The 24,827-nt window shown below is 45.2% G+C and overlaps 3 protein-coding genes and 2 long non-coding RNA genes across 5 annotated transcripts in view; 3 read left to right on the top strand and 2 right to left on the bottom strand.

The window, feature by feature from the left end:
- Positions 1-24,827, top strand: part of LOC136937882 (arrestin domain-containing protein 3-like) — a 94,322-nt gene that overhangs the window by 19,852 nt on the left and 49,643 nt on the right. The window lies entirely within an intron of this gene.
- On the top strand, positions 1,283-2,250 carry LOC136938247 (uncharacterized). The gene is made up of 2 exons (XR_010875246.1): positions 1,283-1,469; positions 1,884-2,250. It is a non-coding gene; the product is annotated as an uncharacterized lncRNA (long non-coding RNA).
- LOC136938221 (uncharacterized) lies at positions 2,571-3,857 on the bottom strand. Its single transcript, XR_010875244.1, has 2 exons — positions 3,756-3,857; positions 2,571-3,605 (listed from the first exon to the last, which is right to left on the bottom strand). It is a non-coding gene; the product is annotated as an uncharacterized lncRNA (long non-coding RNA).
- On the bottom strand, positions 6,580-23,748 carry nol6 (nucleolar protein 6 (RNA-associated)). The gene is made up of 26 exons (XM_067231556.1): positions 23,649-23,748; positions 23,090-23,305; positions 22,827-22,943; positions 22,416-22,595; positions 22,113-22,281; positions 21,816-21,947; positions 21,392-21,555; positions 21,142-21,262; positions 20,953-21,011; positions 20,756-20,857; positions 20,550-20,665; positions 19,962-20,139; positions 19,691-19,813; positions 19,268-19,416; positions 19,068-19,143; positions 18,819-18,959; positions 18,526-18,643; positions 18,007-18,161; positions 17,715-17,878; positions 17,356-17,508; positions 17,124-17,221; positions 16,880-17,004; positions 14,972-15,061; positions 14,674-14,874; positions 7,765-7,866; positions 6,580-7,614 (listed from the first exon to the last, which is right to left on the bottom strand). The coding sequence occupies exons 1-26, from the start codon at positions 23,688-23,690 to the stop codon at positions 7,465-7,467; spliced, it is 3,441 nt and encodes a 1,146-aa protein (XP_067087657.1). The 5' UTR covers positions 23,691-23,748; the 3' UTR covers positions 6,580-7,464.
- LOC136938259 (cocaine- and amphetamine-regulated transcript protein-like) lies at positions 15,777-16,666 on the top strand. The gene is made up of 3 exons (XM_067231558.1): positions 15,777-16,243; positions 16,342-16,425; positions 16,542-16,666. The coding sequence occupies exons 1-3, from the start codon at positions 16,112-16,114 to the stop codon at positions 16,647-16,649; spliced, it is 324 nt and encodes a 107-aa protein (XP_067087659.1). The 5' UTR covers positions 15,777-16,111; the 3' UTR covers positions 16,650-16,666.

Here is a 24,827-nt window from a genome sequence, read left to right on the forward strand (position 1 = left end):
TTCATGCGAGCGTCTGATTTGTGTATTAGTGTATCCCAGATGTGCAGGGGGTATTTCTTTCTAAGGTCTGCAGATGTAATGCTGGATGCAGATGGAATGCAGATGGGTGAGGCGCTAATCAACAGTTCTTAAAAGATCTGGCTGGAAGCCCCCGCTGTGACACTTACATCGGCAATTTGAGTTACTGGCTGCTGTGTAAACTGGCTGCTGTGTAAACAACAACAGGGCAGTGCAATTTGTTCGGAACAAAGTGTTCATTCGGTGGTTTGGGACACCAAATCTCCTGTTTGGCTGTTACTCCATGTTCGGGAGAGATCTTCAGGCATGCAAGTTCACCTGATGTGCTTTAGGCTAGCAGTGAGTCAGTCCAGGACACTGGTAAACAACCTGGGAATAGACGCTGGGTTTTGCAGTGGGAAAACATTTGTGGGATCTGAAAGGTTGTGATTGGAGATTGAACATTAGATTAGATTAGTCTATTAGAATTTGCTCTGATTGATTTTGTGGCACATTGGAATTTGTGGCACATTGGAATTTATTCCAAATAGTAACATAATCCATTGGATTACCATTTATATTTATCTAATCTGATATCTTTTGATTAGCCTACTTCAGTTGGCTGTTTATTTTGTGTATATGTTCTTGTTGCAGGGGTCAGATGGCTGAGCGTTTACGGAGTCGGGTTATTAATCAGAAGGTTGCAGATTCGATTCCCAATCATGAAAAATGACGTCGTGTCCTGGGGCAAGGTACTTCACCCTACTTGCCTCGGGGAGAACGTCCCTATACTTACTGTAAATCACTCTGGATAAGAGCGTCTGCCAAATTTAAATGCTGTTTTATGCAATCTGGCCACCTGAGAAGAGCAATTTATTTTGATATAGCCTACAGTCGTTTGGCTACTTTTAGGCTAATAGGCCGACTACATAAAATCCGTTACTACGCGACTGTAGCAGGCAAAATTGAGGAAGAGAGAGACAACGTAAACTAGTGTGCAGCGGCCAGCACACATATTTATGGGTAATAGAAAACACGCGTACATTTATTGAGCACAGAATAGATTTTTGCTAGCAAAATTGGCTTATTATATTTATATTCTGTAATCTAAATCTCCCTTGATTGCTCAGGTAAGAGGCTCAAATATAGCGCTAAAGCCATAGTTCATAGATCATGCGGTTGAATAGCCATTGAGTTTTGAAATTTGTTGACGGTCCCTAACCATACTTATTGGCTTCCCGTTGCAAAGACCCGTACATCGCTGTTCTAAACACCGGGTGGGCATGATGCCGTAGAATCGGAGAAATAGAAAGAGATGTCCAAACATCTGTTGAAAACAACTTGAAACCAAGGCAGGAGTCTGAGTACAGTAATGTGTGTGAGGACATGGACAACAGTGCCCCTTTGGAATCTTAAAATGTTGAAAACTTGGGAGGATTTTGTCAACGAAAATCTTTAACATAAGAATGACGGTGAGCACTTCCAAAATATGTACTACTGTAGCTACTACTACAGTACATAAGAAATTATGCATAGATAGCTACACAGGTTTTAATCGGCTTCTGAAATTGTTAGTGTACTGAGCATGTTAATTAAATGACACCATAATGGCTGGCCAGATATGTAGACCGTAACCAAACCAAACCAATGTAGGATGTAACACACTAAGAATGCAAGGATACAAGAATAGACTAGGTAAATTGACCAATTCGTAATATACAATAATGCATTTGTATCCATTTGGCACCTGTATGGTGTTCAAGCCTGCACACTTCAGATGCAGCATCAGTGTTTGTTTTAGTCTGTCTTAGGAGGCAATGGACTCATACTTGCACACTCACACACAGATGCATGTAAACAGTTTAATCGTTTTGTTTGTTTCACAGGGTCTGCGGCAGGGTGAATTCCCAGGCTTTCAAGGAGTGGAGTGGAGTCTAGTGGAGTGGATTAACTTTGAAATAGAAACATCTCACTGCGCCAGGAGGCACAGATCTGTCTGCCTTGAGGAGTGAACTGAGGAGACATAGTCAATCTTAGGCACACAGACCAGCCATGAAGATGGAAATTTGAAAGTTTGAGGCCCTGGGAAAGCAATGAAGGTCTTGAGACAGTAAAACCTGAAAAAAGGAAGCCAACTTTTGAACAGCTTACTACTTGGCCAGGAAAATCAGGCCCTTTTCTGATCACGAGCCATCATTTGTTTTACATTTATTCATTTAGCAGAATTTTACAAATAAAATCCTTCTAAACGTTTGGCATTGTGTTTCTTTGGGGTCAAATCGACCCTGAACATACAGTAACACACGTTACTATCCTTGATAATAAATATAGTTTGCCTTTCCAAATAACAAAAACTTGTACTTAAATAATATAAAGCTATCAAAACTTAACAAAAATAGGACAAAAGAATGAAGGAATAGCTGCAGCTGTTAAAGTAAGCTCACAATTTCTTCAAATTGGCAGAGTGCTAGGTTGTTGGGTTGCCGGTTGTTTTCGTAGAGTTAATGCTGTCTAGACTGCACTTGTGCAGAACTTCACAAAAGCCTCTGTAGATGATAAGACAACACTGAGACTAATGCACAAGAGTTTATTAGAATGTGTGGAGAGTCCTGAATGTCTGTGTGATCTTGGGCTTGCACATGATACAACGGACCAAGCACCCTGTCACGGAAGCTTCGGAAACTTCATCAATTTGTAAACAAGATGAGACGTGAAGAAATGTGTGTAGGGCAATTTAACGGTTTCAGTTCTAGGAAAATCTCTCTAAGAACATGTGATTGAGAACTGGTCATACAGGTTGTTCCAAATGCAGTTACAAAAGTTAGACAAAATAACCTACCTTTAAAATACCAACAATACAACTATATAAAACAGGTTCCTGTGAAACCATTTCCCTTAAACTATTCACCCGGCACTGAGTATCTGAGCATCTTTCCCCTCAGTACGCCTACTAAACACTGTGCACAGTGTACACATTAAAAATATACCCCCCCCTGCTGGTCACCAAACAAATGGCCTATACCAACAGTTGACCAAGTCCTTGGTCAAATCAATACTTATATATCTTACCTCTATGGCAATAAGTGTTATTTAATGATATATGTATTCAAGAAGTATTTAATGAGATGTTATTAAACACCAACATGGCCAAAGATCACATGGTTAGAGGCATGCATCTACACAAGTGAGCAGTATTTTCATACTGTTGGGTAGGTTACATATCGTTTCAATGGTCTTCATTATACAAAATTGGAGACCAAGTCTTATATAGATAAGGGATCAAGTCTGCCTGTCTGTGGTGGTATATCAATACCACCCTTACAAATATGTAAATTGTGTCAGTGGTCCACACAGAGAAGCAAGGTTTACGTATGCTAGTGCACATCTAGGTAACATGTACATGCACACGTATGCTTGCATCTGTTTATCAGCGGCTGGGTAAGGCATAGCTCCTAAGTCTACACCATCCATTTTTCTGTCCTGGCATCCACTGACTTGACCAGGCCCTTTCCCATGACTCGGAAGTCCTCCAACATGGCCTCGACGTTGGGTACGCTATGGGCCTCGTCCCCGCTCACCTCCACGTGGCGAGCGGCTATCTGGGAAGTCTGGGAGAGGTGTTTATATTGGAGGGTTGGCAAAGAGAGAAAGTCAAAGAACGGAAGGAAGGAGAAAGTTCAAGACAAATGTAATAAGAATCAAATCATAGAAATCCAAAAGTGATGTCATATATGTCTCAAGTCTATCATCTATACTACCTTGAATGGCTGGGGGCTGAAGGCTTTTGGTTTCCACAGGACCGCGATCACAGTGCCGCCATAGGGGTCACAGAAGAACAGAGCCAAGTCCCCAAATGCGTCCTAGGAGAGATTCAGGAGAGTATGAATGGTGGCCGTCAGGTCCTTAAAATGACCATTACTCCTTTGTATTCCTCCAAGACCAGGAATACTGGTGCCTGATACATGTTTTGGCCATGTAATATTCTAATTAGCATATGTGCACGATAGATAAGTGATTACAAGTACAATTATATATTAAAGCAATTGGTTACAACTTACAAGCATATTTATGCGAAAAATAAGTACAATTTCCCTTAAGTAATTGCATATTTCTCCTTTCTCATATCGTTTTGCCTAATGTTGGTGTGTTCTTTAAATTCCAATAAAGATTAAATTCATTAGAACTGTGTGGTACTGTAAAATTTGATAAAACAGGGCTGCCACGTGAAGGTTCAGTACCGCTAATACCTTTTATTTTTTTGTGTTTTATTTTTAATATATATATATTTTTTATTGTGCGTTTTTTTGTTTCCTCCTTTTCTGGTTTATTATACTTTTTTGCACTGTGACCTTCACTAGATTTACTATTAGTCGTCCTACTCTTCCTCCCATAGAGGTTGATTATAGTGATTCTCACAATTCCCAACTTGACATGGTCAACAAGCAGGCAAGCATGGTAGTCCATATGCCTTGCAATTGCACAATTGTGTTTGGCAGGCAGTTGTGCAATTACAGTAGATCATCTTTAGGAGGCTTTCTGGGGCAGCAGTCTTACTGGTCATAATTTGCAGGAAGCAGTTATCCACCAATTTCCGTCCCCAACCCACTGTTTTCATGTCACCTTAATTTCCAATCCACACCATGATCTGGAAGTAAACTCAGTGGCAGGGGTATTTGGTTGAGAACTCAGTTGGAGGCAGACATTCTGGAGTAACAAATAATTTGGCGGTATAAATTTGCTTGCTAAAAAGGTTGTAGCGCAAAGGGGCAAGTGAATCGGTACTCTTTCTGCCAAACAACACTGCTGCCTTGGTCCCATGGTCCTCTATGACATTCCTTGCTTGATGTGGGAGCAGAAACACATTTGCACAGGACTGGATGGTTGATTCACCATTCTCAAGTTTCTGGACTGCGGTCTGTTTGCCAACACAAAAAATGCGGGAAGTTGTATCACATCCTGTGACGGCGTGAATAAACAGCAACTGGGAACAAGTCACTACCCAGGACTCGTTTCATCTCACTGATGTTGTACACTTTAGTAGCTTTGGAAAATAGTGGCCTCTATTGTTCATCCCAGAGGAGAAGAATGAGTAAGTCTGTATCATCCCCTATCAAGGTTGTGGGCTGATGTTCTGAGGCCCTTTCCGATCATCTCATTGCCAACAGTCTCAAACTCATGCACATTCACCTTCTCTTTGGCAACTACACCTGTTAACAATGTTTCTCAGAGATGGGTCTGGAGAGAATGGTGTGCAAATGCTAAGCTTTCCCTTGATCTTTTCTAGATCGTTGTCTTCTGTATTGCTGAAAATTGTCAATTTATTTTTGTTGGGTTTAGTATGCCACCTTTATACTCAAAAACATCTATAGAGGATGCTTTACTTATATGTATTACCTTATTCAAATTGAAACGAGTGACCATTTTGGAGGGTTCACACACATACCTCTGTTCAGGCTAATTCTGAGTTAACTTTTACATTGAATGTCAAGTCTATGTTTTAGCAACAACAAAAAGGGTGTGTCCAAAAACACGTACCGAGTAGGAGTAACATGACATAGGCTAAATCGTTTACATCTCTAGTTCACCTTAAAGATAAAACCTTACAGTACTCACAACATCATGTATTCCATAAGTATGTAATCATGTCAGTGCAATTTAGACAAGCCCAATGGATTCATAGATGAGGTGGGGTTAAACACCAAGATTACTTGGCTCGGTCAAATAACGAAGGAGTCAGGATATTTTAAAGGCTTCCTGCCCATCTTGGACGCCATCTTGAAAATTACACCTTTCTAGTCGTCAAACTTTGGTGAACTTTTAGTATGTTATTAAGGACACAATACTCCAAAAAACAGCTGAGAAACCTTTCGTTGGAATTTTTTTAGGGTTAGGTGTTTGTTTTTTCCATATATGCAGTCGCCTATACTGCAAGAGACACATCTAGATCATAAAGAGCATCTAGCAGCTAAGACATAATTGGATTGGTCAGATTTTCTTTTCCTCTCGCAACTTGCAGCAGAGGGTTTTGCGGCCATTATCATTAATAATAATACTCCATTCAAACAGATAAAAAGTGATAAAGACCATCTTGGCAGATATGTTTACATTAATGGATCTCATTACCATAGGCATTTTTCCCACTCATCTTATCTCTACAAGTTCTACATTTTCTGACCAACATGCATAATTTTAGGACTTTTACTGCTTGATGGACCCTCTAATGGATAAATGGCCTTTTAGAAATATATTTCAGACCAGGCAGATCAGGGCATTGGCTGCCACCTAGATGTTTGGCAAGCTTTAAACCCTACAAAGAGGGATTTCACTCTTTACACTGCACCGCATCAATGCCACACTAGAATGTACTACTTTGTTAAGCTACTCCTGCGTGGCATCCTGTAAGGTGGGTAATATCCTGGTTTCGGACCATGCTGCACTATTTTTAGATATTACCTAGCAGTAGTGAGCGCATTTGTGTCTTGTTGAGTGTACATTGTGACTGTCATCTTACCTGTAAGTAATCAGACTTTGTCTAATTTATTGTGTTTAGCTAAAACTTAGATGATAAGACAACACTGAGACTAATGCACAAGAGTTTATTAGAATGTGTGGAGAGTCCTGAATGTCTGTGTGATCTTGGGCTTGCACATGATACAACGGACCAAGCACCCTGTCACGGAAGCTTCGGAAACTTCATCAATTTGTAAACAAGATGAGACGTGAAGAAATGTGTGTAGGGCAATTTAACGGTTTCAGTTCTAGGAAAATCTCTCTAAGAACATGTGATTGAGAACTGGTCATACAGGTTGTTCCAAATGCAGTTACAAAAGTTAGACAAAATAACCTACCTTTAAAATACCAACAATACAACTATATAAAACAGGTTCCTGTGAAACCATTTCCCTTAAACTATTCACCCGGCACTGAGTATCTGAGCATCTTTCCCCTCAGTACGCCTACTAAACACTGTGCACAGTGTACACATTAAAAATATACCCCCCCCTGCTGGTCACCAAACAAATGGCCTATACCAACAGTTGACCAAGTCCTTGGTCAAATCAATACTTATATATCTTACCTCTATGGCAATAAGTGTTATTTAATGATATATGTATTCAAGAAGTATTTAATGAGATGTTATTAAACACCAACATGGCCAAAGATCACATGGTTAGAGGCATGCATCTACACAAGTGAGCAGTATTTTCATACTGTTGGGTAGGTTACATATCGTTTCAATGGTCTTCATTATACAAAATTGGAGACCAAGTCTTATATAGATAAGGGATCAAGTCTGCCTGTCTGTGGTGGTATATCAATACCACCCTTACAAATATGTAAATTGTGTCAGTGGTCCACACAGAGAAGCAAGGTTTACGTATGCTAGTGCACATCTAGGTAACATGTACATGCACACGTATGCTTGCATCTGTTTATCAGCGGCTGGGTAAGGCATAGCTCCTAAGTCTACACCATCCATTTTTCTGTCCTGGCATCCACTGACTTGACCAGGCCCTTTCCCATGACTCGGAAGTCCTCCAACATGGCCTCGACGTTGGGTACGCTATGGGCCTCGTCCCCGCTCACCTCCACGTGGCGAGCGGCTATCTGGGAAGTCTGGGAGAGGTGTTTATATTGGAGGGTTGGCAAAGAGAGAAAGTCAAAGAACGGAAGGAAGGAGAAAGTTCAAGACAAATGTAATAAGAATCAAATCATAGAAATCCAAAAGTGATGTCATATATGTCTCAAGTCTATCATCTATACTACCTTGAATGGCTGGGGGCTGAAGGCTTTTGGTTTCCACAGGACCGCGATCACAGTGCCGCCATAGGGGTCACAGAAGAACAGAGCCAAGTCCCCAAATGCGTCCTAGGAGAGATTCAGGAGAGTATGAATGGTGGCCGTCAGGTCCTTAAAATGACCATTACTCCTTTGTATTCCTCCAAGACCAGGAATACTGGTGCCTGATACATGTTTTGGCCATGTAATATTCTAATTAGCATATGTGCACGATAGATAAGTGATTACAAGTACAATTATATATTAAAGCAATTGGTTACAACTTACAAGCATATTTATGCGAAAAATAAGTACAATTTCCCTTAAGTAATTGCATATTTCTCCTTTCTCATATCGTTTTGCCTAATGTTGGTGTGTTCTTTAAATTCCAATAAAGATTAAATTCATTAGAACTGTGTGGTACTGTAAAATTTGATAAAACAGGGCTGCCACGTGAAGGTTCAGTACCGCTAATACCTTTTATTTTTTTGTGTTTTATTTTTAATATATATATATTTTTTATTGTGCGTTTTTTTGTTTCCTCCTTTTCTGGTTTATTATACTTTTTTGCACTGTGACCTTCACTAGATTTACTATTAGTCGTCCTACTCTTCCTCCCATAGAGGTTGATTATAGTGATTCTCACAATTCCCAACTTGACATGGTCAACAAGCAGGCAAGCATGGTAGTCCATATGCCTTGCAATTGCACAATTGTGTTTGGCAGGCAGTTGTGCAATTACAGTAGATCATCTTTAGGAGGCTTTCTGGGGCAGCAGTCTTACTGGTCATAATTTGCAGGAAGCAGTTATCCACCAATTTCCGTCCCCAACCCACTGTTTTCATGTCACCTTCCTTTCCAATCCACACCATGATCTGGAAGTAAACTCAGTGGCAGGGGTATTTGGTTGAGAACTCAGTTGGAGGCAGACATTCTGGAGTAACAAATAATTTGGCGGTATAAATTTGCTTGCTAAAAAGGTTGTAGCGCAAAGGGGCAAGTGAATCGGTACTCTTTCCGCCAAACAACACTGCTGCCTTGGTCCCATGGTCCTCTATGACAATCCTTGCTTGATGTGGGAGCAGAAACACATTTGCACAGGACTGGATGGTTGATTCACCATTCTCAAGTTTCTGGACTGCGGTCTGTTTGCCAACACAAAAAATGCGGGAAGTTGTATCACATCCTGTGACGGCGTGAATAAACAGCAACTGGGAACAAGTCACTACCCAGGACTCGTTTCATCTCACTGATGTTGTACACTTTAGTAGCTTTGGAAAATAGTGGCCTCTATTGTTCATCCCAGAGGAGAAGAATGAGTAAGTCTGTATCATCCCCTATCAAGGTTGTGGGCTGATGTTCTGAGGCCTTGACTGCAGCTTTGACAATGTCCACGTCAGCATCACCTGATACATTGATAACAGTGCAGCCCTTCTCCAGCTCCTCGGTCATAAGATTGATAAGTCATTGCTTGTTGCAAGATCTGGAAAGGTAATGATCCTTTCTTCCCACAAACTCAGTCTCTGCATTGAAGAGAAAACTGTTTAGTTTTCGACATGATCCGGGGGCCGTTGGAACAGCAAAGTAGGTTCAATGGTTCGGTTTTGGGCAACTTTGATGGAGTCATCTGCAAGGGTTTTTGCCCGGTCTTTCCGTGAAGGATATTCAAAAAAGGGGTTTTCCGATCATCTCATTGCCAACAGTCTCAAACTCATGCACATTCACCTTCTCTTTGGCAACTACACCTGTTAACAATGTTTCTCAGAGATGGGTCTGGAGAGAATGGTGTGCAAATGCTAAGCTTTCCCTTGATCTTTTCTAGATCGTTGTCTTCTGTATTGCTGAAAATTGTCAATTTATTTTTGTTGGGTTTAGTATGCCACCTTTATACTCAAAAACATCTATAGAGGATGCTTTACTTATATGTATTACCTTATTCAAATTGAAACGAGTGACCATTTTGGAGGGTTCACACACATACCTCTGTTCAGGCTAATTCTGAGTTAACTTTTACATTGAATGTCAAGTCTATGTTTTAGCAACAACAAAAAGGGTGTGTCCAAAAACACGTACCGAGTAGGAGTAACATGACATAGGCTAAATCGTTTACATCTCTAGTTCACCTTAAAGATAAAACCTTACAGTACTCACAACATCATGTATTCCATAAGTATGTAATCATGTCAGTGCAATTTAGACAAGCCCAATGGATTCATAGATGAGGTGGGGTTAAACACCAAGATTACTTGGCTCGGTCAAATAACGAAGGAGTCAGGATATTGTAAAGGCTTCCTGCCCATCTTGGACGCCATCTTGAAAATTACACCTTTCTAGTCGTCAAACTTTGGTGAACTTTTAGTATGTTATTAAGGACACAATACTCCAAAAAACAGCTGAGAAACCTTTCGTTGGAATTTTTTAGGGTTAGGTGTTTGTTTTTTCCATATATGCAGTCGCCTATACTGCAAGAGACACATCTAGATGATAAAGAGCATCTAGCAGCTAAGACATAATTGGATTGGTCAGATTTTCTTTTCCTCTCGCAACTTGCAGCAGAGGGTTTTGCGGCCATTATCATTAATAATAATACTCCATTCAAACAGATAAAAAGTGATAAAGACCATCTTGGCAGATATGTTTACATTAATGGATCTCATTACCATAGGCATTTTTCCCACTCATCTTATCTCTACAAGTTCTACATTTTCTGACCAACATGCATAATTTGAGGACTTTTACTGCTTGATGGACCCTAATGGATAAATGGCCTTTTAGAAATATATTTCAGACCAGGCAGATCAGGGCATTAGCTGCCACCTAGATGTTTGGCAAGCTTTAAACCCTACAAAGAGGGATTTCACGTGACTGTCATCTTACCTGTAAGTAATCAGACTTTGTTTAATTTATTGTGTTTAGCTAAAACTTAGTCTCATGGGGATAGCTTAAGGGGATAGCAGCTAAATAGGTCAATAAGTAGCTAAGTAGCTACCTAGCGATCGAGTTTCTGGGTACTTGCCGCCAAGCGAGACCGGGCTTTGTTGACATTATTTGGGTCGTTGATAGTAGTTGGTTAAATAGCTCCTGGCATCTGTACTCTAGCCAGAGTGCATCTGTGTCTTGCTGAGTGTACATCGTGACTGTCATCTTACCTGTAATTAATCAGACTTTGTTTCATTCATTGTGTTTAGCTAAAACTTAAGTCTCACGGGCAGAGCTTAAGGGGATAGCAGCTAAATAGGTCAATGAGTATCTAGCTAGCGATCGAGTTTCTGCAAACTTGCCGCCGTGCGAGACCGGACTTTGTTGACATTAATTGGGTCGTTGATAGTAGTTGGTTAAATAGCTCCTGGCATCTGTACTCAAGCCAGAGCGCATTTGTGTCTTGCTGAGTGTACATTGTGACTGTCATCTTACCTGTAAGATATCAAACTTTGTTTCATTTATTGTGTTTAGCTAGGATTGAGGCCTGCCTCACAGACATGATGGATGACCAAGCACCACCTCCAACTGAACCTCGCCAAAACAGAACTTCTCATTATCCCGGCCAAACCCTCCATCTCCCACAATCTCTCAATCACCCTGGGATTTGCGATTGACCTTCATCCTCTGATGAAGGTCACCCCCTTCATCAGAGGATGAAGGGGGTAACCCCTTCATCCTCTGCCAGGAACCTCGGGGTTACCATGGATGACGAGCTCTCCCTCACAGCCCACATTGCTGCAGTCTCCCGGTTGTGTAGATTGACCCTCTACAACATCCGGAAGATCAGGAGATACCTGTCTGAGCATTCCACCCAGCTGCTAGTCCAAGCACTTGTCCTCTCAAAGTTGGACTACTGCAACTCGCTGCTCGCCGGTCTCCCAGCATGCGCAACCCGCCCTCTCCAGAGGATTTAGAACAGAGCAGCCCGCCTGGTCTTCAATTTACCCAGACGCTCCCATGTTACCCCGCTCCTCATCTCACTCCACTGGCTTCCCATCACGGCCCGTATCAGATTCAAGACCCTGGTACTGACCTTCCGTGCGGTGAACGGGACTGCACCCGACTACATCAAGTCTGTGCTCCAGCCTTACACCCCCACCCGCCACCTGCGGTCTTCTTCTGACAACCGTCTGGTGGTCCCACCGCTCAAGAGCGCCCGGTCCCAACACAAGCTCTTCTCCTGTCTGGCCCCCCAATGGTGGAATCAACTCCCCACCTCCAACAGAGACACTGACTGTCTCCCCACCTTCAAGAAAAGGCTCAAGACGCACTTGTTCCGGGAGTACAACGGTACTTAGGAATGATTTGCTGGACCTGATGTTAGTTTCCTCCAGGATCACAATGACTCTTATTGAGAGACTTGTTGCTCTTGTTGGTTAGATGTAACCGATTTAAAATGATTGTACTCGCTGTGAAATATATTATTGTTGTTTGCTTTTCTACAGGTACACTCTTGCACTTTTGAGGTTCATGTTGTTTAATTGTAACTTGTTTAACTACATGCTCTTATGGTTCTTCCCTTTGGCACTTATTTGTTTTTCCACAATGTATGCTTCATGTTTTGGCTGCCCGCAATGTTTGGGGCTATCTCATTGTTATGATCAGTGACCTATGCACTTTTGTAAAGCTCTCTTTTGGAAGTCGCTTTGGATAAAAGCGTCTGCTAAATGAATACATGTAATGTAATGTAGCAGTACAAGAAGCACCACGACAAATTAAGAGGTGGCGTTTTAATGCCATCTACAATCTCTTTTTTTTCTTCCTTTCCATAAATTCTACAGCAACAACTAACCCATCCCTCGCATGGGAAACCTGCAAAGCATATATTAGAGGGCTCATAATATCATACTCATATAAACAAAGCAGAGGCGAGGGTGCAAGACAGAAAATCCTCGAACAAGATTTACATTTAGTCATGTAGCAGACGCTCTTATCCAGAGCGACTTACAGTAAGTACAGGAACATTCCCCCGAGGCAAGTAGGGTAAAATGCCTTGCCCACGGACACAACGTAATTTTGCAAGGCCGGGAATCGAACTGGCAACCTTCCGAATAATAGCCCGATTCCCTAACCGCTCAGCCCTCTGACACAACGGATTCCGCAATACTTGAGAGAATATTTAATATCAGGACGTCGTTATATTTGTTATTACAAAAAGCTAATATGAACCTTCTCTATTCTAAACAGAAATTGTATGAGCATGGTAGTAAACCCAGTAAATACCTGGCGCAACATGAGTCTCCAAGAGGGTCAAGCACCGGGTCAGGACGGCATAAGCTCCAAATTATACAAAGAATTCCATCATGTCCTAATAGACCCCCTCTACGACATGATGCCTGCTTCTCTTAGACGGGCAGACATCGAGCTGATCCTTAAGAAGGGGAAAGATCTAGAAGATTGTGGATCCTACAGGCCCACAGCATTGCTTAATTCTAAAATACTCACTCAGGCTAGAATGGGTCCAACCAACTGATTCATGCACTTATTAAAAAAGGTCCAGCAATAACATCCGAAGGCTTTTAAATTGATATTTCTCAAAAATAAATAACCTCAATACACTGATTATATCACGAGACGGGGAGAAGGCCTATGACCACAGAGTGGCCTTATTTATTCAATGACATTTGGGCTGGTGGGTACATTCTTGGGAGTCAGGTGGCTGAGCGGTGAGGGAATCAGGCTAGTAATCAGAAGGTTTCTAGTTCGATTCCCGGCTATGCCAACCAAATGACGTTGTGTCCTTGGGCAAGGCACTTCCTCGGGGGAATGTCCCCGTACTTACTGTAAGTCGCTCTGGATAAGAGCGTCTGCTAAATGTAAATGAAATTCTTGAGATGGGTGCAGTTATATCATCAGCCTTTCGCTGCTGTTAAAGCTAATAGATTCAGATTCGAGAGTTGTCTTCTGGGCAGGAGCACCCGGCATGGCTGACACCTCTCACCACTGTGGTTTACCCTGTCCAGCCCCTGGCAGAGGCAATAAAAGGTGCAAATCTTGTGATTGCTGACCCAACAAATGAAAGACATTGCCATGTCATCCATTGTATACAGTTCTGCTACTAAATCCAATTGTATTTGGAAAAGATTGGATGCCACATTGGAAATATCCTGGATATAAATCTTGATCTTGATCCCTGTACACTTATTGTAGGACTTGCTACTGTAAGGATAATAAAAACACAAAATAAAGACTGTTTGCCCACAGTTCCATACAGATATGCCTAAATGATCTATACCAAGTAGCCTGCACATACTTTGTATCTATGCAACTGTTTATTTGACCCATTTTCTCTCTCGCTCTCATCCATTTCTCATTCTTCTCTGAGGTATAAGACAGGTGGATATTATTGTATTTGTTTTACTTGCCTGGACTTTGTTGCTGTGTTGTGTTACTATTTTTTCAGTTTGGGATTGTACTCTTAAAGTCCTTGTAAAGCAGAACTGAAAATTAGTTTGAAGTTCATCACACCACAGAAGAATGTGTTGTTAAGTACCCATCCAAATTCGAATGAAAAAAAACGGACAAATATGTTGAATTAGGCTTTGAAATCGTGACAAAATCAGCAGTCTTCTCTGCTTGATACTGGGGGGGCGTGTCGCCTGAAATGAGCGGAAGCTCCGCCCCCTTGAATTTAGCAACAACTAGCTAAATCAATTGCAGATATCAGAACCGACCTACCTGCAGTCTCTGAGTTTTATGTGTTAATGACTGTCTTTGCATTGTACCAGCTGAGTAACAGAATACAGGTTATATAAACCGTCTGTGATCTGACGTAGATAGGTGGCTGTGATGTAGATAGGTTGGGTTTCGCCCCGCCTAAACAAAACCTGAGCTGAAAACGGGTGAGAAACTGTTCAATGGTCTAACTCTAATGTGCTTCCCAGCATCTTTAGACACAGACACACACACACTCACTCTGAGCTCGGCCAGGTAGCAGCTGACGGGGTTGAAGTCGATGACCGGCATGGCCCCTCCGGGTCGGTGGGTTTTGCCTGACAGGGTTCCCCGGCTGAAGGTGGCACTGGGCAAGTCCACTGCCTGGCTGAGCAGGGGAACCTGCTTGGGGTTCAGGTGGATCAGGACGTCATAGGCGTCCAACGGTGGGCGGATGGCCACCTACACACACGCACACATTTGGAAATGACGCTCTCAAAGTGACTCATGGTTTTGGCAGCGCTTCTCTTGAGGCGTCGCGCCGTTGGGTGCCGCCTACCTTGACGTCTTGTACCTGACCCGCATCCATCAGCTGGGGCTCAAGGACTTTGAGGCTCTCGGCTGCCACCATCACCACGCGCTGCAGCATCTGATCGCACAAGACACACACACACACACTCATCAGACACACACACCTCAGCTCGACTCAGAGCTCCTCTTCCTCCCCCGTTCATGCCAACTCGAGTCCTGACGGGATTGGGATTTCTTTGGAACGACAAGCTTACGTTGCCAAGTTGCTGACGCACAACATGGAACCACAGCTCCACCCTAATTGAAAGCAAATGGCATTGAACGGCTGGTGTGGCGTTGCCAAGCCTCCCGAATTCCTGCTTACGTGTCGTAAATCTAGCGTGGATGGGGTGTAGGCAAAAATACTTCCTTGTGAAAGTCCTCGAGGGTACAAAGAGTTTGGGATTTAGATTGATGCATCAAGTCCACCTAGATTTGTCACTCGCTAAAGGCAATCCTACACGCTAGGACTAGACTTAACCAGCAGTGCCAAGATACACTTTGACAGACTGCCAAGTTGGCACTGCCAACGGTGTTTTGCTTTGGCTACAACTTCAATTAACTGCTTAAATATCCCTCTTATTTTGAATAGGACTTGCCTAATTTGGCCTTGTATGATTTGAATCGATACCTTTAGGGACTAATAAAGAACGTTCTTTTGTTTTGTTTTCTGTAGTGCTCTACCCCCGTTTTGCAGAAAGAATGGAGTATTGAAGTGTTCCCACTCAGGTAAGAATGACAAAAAGTAGTACATTTTCAAGGTCGTGTACGCGGCCATGGGAGAAACATGAAAAGGAGGAACGCCGGTCTCCACTTAACGAACAATACGCGAGGCGTCTTCCTTACGCATGGCCAACATGGCCCGACGACGAACCGCCTTTCACCTCCGTAAAAAAAAAACACACAAAAAAACTCAAGGTTTGCCATTTCGTCGTTCCGTCCTCGCCGAAGATACCCACGTTCTGTGGGTCACGTGGTCTGACGTGGTTAGTGGGAGTCGGTCAGTGACAGGAGTGGCCGCTGTGGCTGCGCAGCCCTTTATAAATCCCCTTGGTCCTGACACAGGGTTCCAGTGTTGATCCAGGAGCTGAGGCAGGGAAGCAGGAAGTTTATCTGGGTCAGTAGCACCATGCTGGGCAGCGGTCACCACCTTCCACTCCTCCTCTGGGTCACTGTGACGGTGGTCAGCGTGCTGGGACACGCTGGCGACCTCAAGTCGAGGTCTCTGACCGGTTTTGCTTTGGCGGAAGAACGACAGCTGGTAAGGATTTGTGTGATGCAATGACCGGTGTGTGTGTGTGTGTGGGAAGGTGTTTGTTGTGAATAAAGTGACGCCTTTATTTGGGCCTCATTTCACAGATCAACGACCTACAAGGGGTTTTGGAGAGATTGAAAAACAAGCGCTTTCTGCCTCACGCGAAGAAACACAGCCTGTTGCCCATGGTGAGTGAGTCACACTGTGGCGATCTGGGAAAAAAATATAACCATCGCAAAAACGGGTGAATTCAGACGGCTTTGTTTGTCAAGTCTATGGTAAGAGAGCGTCTTGGTGTCCCCAGTGTGACGCAGGAGAGCAGTGTGCGCTGAGGAAAGGAGCCCGGATCGGGAAGCTGTGCGACTGTCAACAGCCGAGAGCCTGCAGCTCCTTCATGCTGCGCTGCCTGTGACGGGACCTGCCGTGCGGTTGATTACCGTTGGCTTTTGCCACTTCAAAATGGCCTCAAAACCTGGGAATGGGCGAGGACTGGGGATGGGTGTAACGCCACCACGCCTGGAACTTAATAGCGATTATCGTATCCATATGCCCTTAATGGCAGTTGCTAAATGATGTGTTATTGTGATTGTTGTGATTAAAGCCATATTTACACTGCTGTTTGCTGTGAATATGCATTCTAACCTGTACAGATGGGGCCTGCTTGGTCCAGATGGACAACTTCCTGTCTTTGGGCGTGGCTAAAAACATGACGGGCAGGGACTCCCTGGCGGCCATGAAGTCGTTCTTGATCTCAGTGTAGTCGGCCGCTACGGGGCAAAGCACAGAACGAACGGGTTAACAGCTCTACGTTCGGGTGTGTGAACGGGTTTTCGATGCACGTGTGCGTTTGTTGTGCGTGCGTGCGTGTGTGTGCCTGTGCATTTACCAGTTAGCTGGTTGTTTAGGTTGACTACAAGGGGGTTGTTCCTCCAGTCGAAGGAGGAGAGCAGATGGAGGAAACGAAGGAAGCCCACCTGAGGAGAACTGAGAGAGAGAGGGGGCGGGAGAGAAAGAAAAAGAAAGGAAAGTGCAAAAAAAAAAAAAAATTACAATGGAATTCCATGGGAGGGAGGGAGGTTAGAGGGAGAGAGGGAAGGGAGGGAGGTAGGGAGCGTTACCCAGGAGGCGCGAAGGGGGCGGGCTGCAGGAAGAGCGACGCCACCAGCAGATCCGCCGTGTCCTCTGAGATGTCATCGCTGAAGAGCTGAGCCCCCAGCCACCGCTTGGCCAGACGACACGCCGCCCCAAAACATGGGTGCTGCTGCTGGAGCCTGTCTCCGACACACACACACACACAGACACACACACAGAGAGAGACACACACACACACACACACACACATTATGTTTGGGAACCAGATCCGAAACAGGGAAACAAGAGTCTTCATGTTAGTTGACAGCCTAAGGGGGTTTATCCTGGCTCCATTAAGCCACAACTACAGGATCCGGTGTGGAGGGTGAAAGCCTGTAGCCCTCACCCGTGCAGGGTGCTGGTCAGGAGGGGTTTGTGGATGGTCTCCATCTCCAGGGCCTGGGCCTCCTCGTTGTCCCTGACCACCAGCAGTCCCTCTGGGCTCACACTCTCCCTCAGCACCTGGGGCTCGCGGTGGTACGCCACCTGGATACGGAACAGCAAGCCATTCTGTGGAGGACAGAAGGAGAAAAAAAATATATGAGAAAACACAACAAAAAAAAGGAAAAACCGGAGACGAGGGCTAAACCCGTTGACGCCCGGTAAACAAGCCTGCGGCGGGGGGGCGTGGTTCCTACCTTCCAGACGTCCAGGTGGGTGGGGGCGGGCCGGCAGACGTAGCGCTGCTGCGCGCTCAGCAGCTCCCCCAGCTGCACGTGGAAGGCGGCCTTGATGTGGCGGAGGGCCTGCCTGTCGTGGGGCCACTTCCCACTGCCCTCCATGTGACAGATCACTGAGGAGGAGGAGAGGGGGGGGAGGGAGACAGTCACTAGGAGAGCCCCTGACTCCCAGCGCGCACTCTGGAAGAGGCGTAACTCGCTTGGACGGACAGGCGCTCACACGATCACACACACTGACTCTCTCTCTGTGTCTCTCTCTGTGTCTCTCTCTCTGTCTCTCTGTCTCTCTCTCTCTCTGTCTCTCTCTCTCTCTGTCTCTCTCTCTCTCTGTCTCTCTCTCTCTCTCTCTGTCTCTCTCTCTCTCTGTCTCTCTCTCTCTCTGTCTCTCTCTCTCTCTGTCTGTCTCTCTCTCTGTCTCTCTCTCTGTGTGTCTCTGTCTCTGTGTGTCTCTGTCTCTGTGTGTCTCTGTCTCAGTACCTTTGATCGGGGTGATGTAGGCTGGACATGGCTTGCCTTCCTGAGGCAGTAGGGATTTGGTCAGCTTGTCTTTGTCGAAGACGGAGTAGTCCAGCACCAGGGGCGTGGGGGGGAACACCTGTGTGTGGGAGGGAGGAAGGGAGGGGGTTAGACAACATCACGCCTGCAAAGATACAATGACCTGAACACCCGAATAACTGGGGGGTCATTGCAGCACGTTGTCAATGGGGTTGGGTCAGAGGATGTCAGGGTAGAGAGAGAGAGAGTGTGTGTGTGTGTGTGTGGAGGACTACCTGGGTGTAGCGGAGCGCGGGGTGTGCTCCCTGGACTGAGGTGATGGACAGAGGAAGTCCTCCCAGAGCCCAGAGTTTCCTGCTCAGGTCGTCATACACCTGGACAACCTTCAGACTCTCCTCATCCCCTGTGCTGCACACCTGGAAGTCACACACACACACGTTATCAACTTTTAATATGAAATCCAATCAGATGACGCATTGGCGCCCTCTTCTGGGGAAACCAAAAAAACCAAAACTTAGCAATACCTCGCGTCCCACTTTGATGACATCATCCAGCATCCCACCTACGTAGCGCACGCACGACTCAGGTATGTCAGCATGCCTTAGGATAGGAGGAACGTGTGTGTGTGTGTGGGGGGGGGAAATACAGTTACCATGTTACTGTTTGGATAAAGACAGAACGCATGTCTACCCCCCCCCCCCCCCCCCCCCCTCCAGGTACGTACAGCTGCAGCAGGTGTGTGATGACCTGCCGGGGGACCAGCCTCTTCTGCCAGGTGCTCTCCCCCTCCCACAGGACAGCCTCGGTGATGGCCCCGTCCTGGAAGCGACGCAGCTCGGAGCGAGGGCCCCACAGCTGCCGGAACTCCACAGCCTTCCAGACACGGACACACACACACAAGAAGTGTACACACACACAAAGTGTACACACACACACACACACACGGAGACAAGCTTGAAGTTTCGAGCCGGCACGACTACACCATCGTCCATAACAAACACATTGGCCAGATCATATTGTGCCAGGTGAACCCCAATTGAATGTATCTCTGTTTTTTAAGCTCTTGGTGCAGAACAAATTCCCCTTGGGGCAATAAAGTTTTTTTTTCCCCATTCACACAGGCAGGGGGAGGGAGAAGGGAGGTTACCTGGGGGCTGTCGGCTGAGGGGCCCCTCTCCAGCACGGAGGCGGCGTGCTCTGGGACCAGCAGCAGGCCGAAGGACAGCGGTGGCTGGGTCTTGTGTTTCGGAGCTTCGCTGTCCACCGACCACTGCCATTGAAAAGCAACCGGTTGCTACTCAATTAAAAAAATTCTCGGCCATTTTGAAAGCATACATTTGTGTATTTGTTGTGTATTGTTGTAAAAAAATCGGCCTCCCTTCAGGCGGTTTTGTCAGTGGAATTGTGCGCGTGCTCACCTCGGGGTCTGGGGAGAGCGAGTGGGTGAGGAGGTGGATCCTTTGCCCGAGCCCTCGTTGCAGGAGGGACAGGATAAAAGGGAGCGCAGTCTGGATGTAGTTTCCGCCGTGGTCCATGAGCTCCCCGAGGAGGTTCATCTTCTTACAGCTGGACTGCAGCTTGACCAGCTCACACAGCCTGGACACCCACACAGGGTTATGGAGGGGAGAGACACAGAGAGGCGAAACCTTTTTAAAAGCCACTGCTGAGAGTGTAGACCCTTCACAAGAGTTTGTGTTTATTTTCACAAAGAATATATTTAATTGTGCTTGTTCGAAGATTTCTGGAACAATGGTGCATGATGAATTATCGAAATATCTACAGCACTTTTTTCACCTCAATGCGGCATAGACAACAACAACAAAGATCACTTAAATAATAATGTTACTTGTTAAACAAACAAACAAACATTAAATGACAGAATAAAAGGCAATTCTGAACACCATTCCATTTTTACTGACGCAATTAGTGGTCACTCATCCCTGAATTTGTGCCTTTTGAGCTTATATGTAACTAGCAGCCTAGTGCCCATCCCCGAACTGTCTTACTGGAACACGTGGTCCGCGGTTCTGATCATGGGTTTAGGGGTCATCAGCAGAGCGTGGAACCCGTCCACCGTAGGGTCGTCCCAGAACTGCAGCGAAAGCGTCGCCTCGTGCTGTACCTGACAGCCAGAGAGAGCAAAACCGACCAATCAGGAAGCCTGTTGCCACCAACCGGCCGATAGAACGGCGTCTTCGATTGGGCCGCTCACTTGTTTATAGGTGAAGGTGGTCATGTCGGCGCACATGTTGAGGTGGCCTGAGGGGTCGACGAACACGACGTGGAAGGCACTGTGGAAGTCTGATAAAGACGGCTGGGGAGGGAGAGACGCGATGAGACGGGAGGAGGAGAACAAAAGTATTTTTTTTAAAGTGACATTTTAAAACTTTTTAAAAAGATTTGACTCACTGCTGTTAAATCCGGGTCTTTGGCCAGGGTGATTCCATTCACTGTGAGATCGGTGGAGGCTAAGGAATGACAGGGGTCGAGGTTCAACACCGGAAACTTCGGCAAAACAGTTCAGATATACAAAAATTCTAATGATCTGTGACGTGTTCAATAGTCATGCAACAGATTGAGGAAACCAGCCCTCATTACCCAGGAAGTGCAGGCTGTTTCGAAGCAGCTGATAGGCTGTCATGGTGTTACTGATTCTGTGCGTGGAGAGAAGATAGGCCAGCAACATGGAGCCCAGGAAGCCACTGAAACACCCAGTGCCCTGGTGGCGACACAGGAGACATGGAACTGTTAGCAACCCTGAGAAACGCGTGTGCTCTCCAGCAGCCTGTACCACCACTGAACTAGCAAGACAGGTGACCAGTTAGCCTAGCCTAGCCTAGCCGCCTACCTGGTCCAGCTCCCTCTGTCGGAGCCACACCCTGAGCAGGGCCAGGCCTTGGGGGAAGGCCGGGCACTGGGAGCTGACTGCAGACAGGAACTGCAGGTGGGCTCGTGGCAGCAGGTCCCCCAGCACGGAGCTGTTGTAGTGGGGGGTGGGGGGCTCGCTGGACTCTGCTGGGCGGGAACAAGGAAACTCAGCATGGGGAAACCAATCCCTGCTGCACTTTGGCATCGTTATACGGCACTTTGTTAAATAGACTTCTGGAATCTGGTTGAAGCCTTCATTGCACCATCATTGAAAAAGTCATAGCAAATGGTAGGGAGGAGTTTTATCCCAGTCGACGGTTTTCCATTATATTTGAGGTGTTATCAACGTAATTGTCCTACAACTGCTAATAGAACAGACTGCTTGTGTATGTCCGGGATCTGACCTGACTGGGAGGCTTCCAAGCCGGTGTACCACTCCGTCCGGATGTTGTTCCTCTGGGGGTGGAAGCGGCTGGGCTTGAAGAAGCTGGGAGGGGGGCAGGCGTGGAGACGCACCGTGAAGCTGGAGTCTTTACCTGGTGAGGCGGCCATGATTGTTAACGCCTCACTGGTGTGTGCACACAAAACTCTCATACACACAATACACTGTTGCTGCTAATGACAGTGTAGGAAATAGTTATTACTGGCAGACACTGCCTCAGTTGTCACTTTCCCGCCGGTACAGATGAAGAGATACGAACCTGGGGGGGTTAGCAGCAGAAGGGGGCGAAGGCGGTTGCCGTGGAGACATGAGTAGCTCATGGTCCCGATGGCTGGGGAAGAGACCAGGTGCTGAGCCAGACCGGCCAGGTAGAGAGCCCTCTTCCTGGGGTAGCGCTGGTTCAGGGCGTCCTTAGGGTGGAGCACGTCCTGATGGAGACAAACAGCAAAAGAGTTCACCCTTAAGTAGGTATGTAATGCCTGTGAACAGACCCGTATTCCCCATAACAGTCACCAATCTACAGGTGGTCTCTGATCGTGTCCTAAGGCATGTTACTACTTACAGCAGGGATGGTGACCGCTAGGTCGATTGAGATCCGAGGTTTGGTGCAGGTGCCCAGAGGGTAGCTGCCAATCACATTGACAGAGGCGGGAGGGACCATGTGGAACTTGCCCTTGGCAGCCTTAGGCACCAGGAGAAAAGGCACCTTTACCCCACCTGACAACCACGATAGGTCACTCAGCTGGGGAGAAAGAAGAAAAAGATAGAACGGAAAGATTTTGTTTACGTTAATGCTGGTGACACATTGACAGAACCTCCCCGGTTTAACAAAGTGTCTCACCGCCACACAGGGGAGACAACTTAGCCAAGGTCACCTTATCCAGGGACAAGTATGAGTTCCACTTCCATCCTCCTCCTCTCTACTCCGAGGAGTGTAGTAATAGTATCACACACACACACACACAAAACTCACCTCCACCTCTGGAGACTCAGGAACATCGTGTAACAGCTCAGTGATCTTCTGTACAAAAGAGTCAATCTGCTGCTTCCTGCGTTCACTCAGGGCGACTTCCTTCAACAGCTCCTCCATCTGTTATCACAGACAGAACTGAGTTCATAATAATATACTCCCTGCTGATGCGGCGTGCACATGGGCCCATTGAGAAACATAGGAATGGTATGATCATTAGGTCTCATCTATGCTCTGATAAACTCATGTTCTATGGTGAACCTCACCTGCATCTTGAGAAGACTGCAATGGAACAGGCTCTCTGCCTCCTTCAACTGGTTCAGCTCCTCCGCCGTGGGAGGCCGGTAAAGGTCGCCCCGGGACATCTTCACTGGACGGACGAACCCTTCCTCACCGCCTGTTCCGGGCTTGGTCCTTTTGGCCTTCGCGGGCCCCTCATCCTGGTCTTCCTCCTCGCCATTGGAAGAATCTGACGGATCCTTCTTTATTTGCAATTCATGTGAGAAAGATGTTAGCTAGTTTGTAAGCAAAACGCATCGGATGCTGCTTGGCTTTTAGCTGGTTAATTATATCCCCAAAACTACTCAGTTGTTCCTATCTTAACAACATTTACTGTACATAGTTAAAATAATCTGAAATCGACCTAAAAATAAGTTACTGTGAACCTAGTCTGCAAACTTGATCTTCACAGAGCTTGCCAGCTATCTAACTGTAAAACTTCAGAAACATGCATGGCTAACTAGCAACTTCTCTAGCTATCTTTTCAGCTATCAAGTATTGTGTTATCGCAGCATCCACTTTCAATATCAGACCGATTTCAAGTACCTCCTCTGTTTCCTCAGTTGTAGTAGTCCTCTTTTTGTTCATGTTTTCTTAGTACGATTATTAAATATCTGAAATTATCTGCTTACACCTTCAGTCAGTACATTCTCACATGTGCAATGGGTCAACTTAACATGTTTCCAAAACACTTTTCTGATTGGCTACTATCCTTCTCGTAGGTCTAACACCACCCACTTTTGTCAAGATGAGTTGCATGAGCACAAGTGACTCTCTGCCGCCCCTAGCGTGGGAGAAGTGGAAAACCTTTTTCCAGATGCAAAATATATGCAACACATTTTTACAGATGCAAAACATTTGTACAGATGCAAAACCTTTGTACAGATGCAAATACTTTCTACAGATGCAAAATATGTTTTGCCCTTACTTGATAACATACGGCACAGGCCAACCTCACAGCCATAGTTTCTTCAGAGCCAACTCATTACAACTATGAATCTTACATTGTCAGTAGTAATGCAGTGCCCGTGATGTCACACTGAAGGACTCCTTGCCCCAACCCACCATCAGTGTCAGACAGGGACAGGGTCTTGAAAGTTGTATCGTTTTTAATATTTTAAACCTTTCTGTTAATATTCCCTGTCACAACCATGATGTCAACACCCTCTTGCTAATTCTGCGGAAAGTATTTGAAATGTTTAGATTAGATTGTATTCTCCTATTGTAGGTTATAATAGCATCTAGCCTCAACAGAAAAAAACTAAATGGCAATGTCAGTAAATGTCTTTTGTGAAAGAAACACCTAATGTGTCAACAACATCATTACATGTTAAATACATAGGCTACTAATTTGTCTAATCAGAAGGTTCTTTTTTCAATATTTTTTTTAGTCATTTAGCAGACACCATATTCCATATTCCACCCTGTTTTGCCCCACTTCTCACGCCACGAGTATATTCGAGGGGCCTGGATTGTAGGTGGCCTATATTATTTTAATTTATTGTTATTTTATCTAACCTGATTTTAATGTAAATTCCTTGTGGAATGTATTGAATTTGACATGTTCCTTGAGGCACAAGGGTGATACTATGTCATAATGACATCATAATAGATTTCATGACAGCACACAGTTCCACAAAGCTACATGTGCATCATTTTAAAACCAACAGATCATTGCTGCAAACTTTTTGAAGTAGCCTACATTTCTAGTCCATTTTCTTATGA

Source organism: Osmerus mordax, chromosome 28, assembly GCF_038355195.1.
Source record: "Osmerus mordax isolate fOsmMor3 chromosome 28, fOsmMor3.pri, whole genome shotgun sequence".
NCBI lineage: Eukaryota > Metazoa > Chordata > Actinopteri > Osmeriformes > Osmeridae > Osmerus > Osmerus mordax.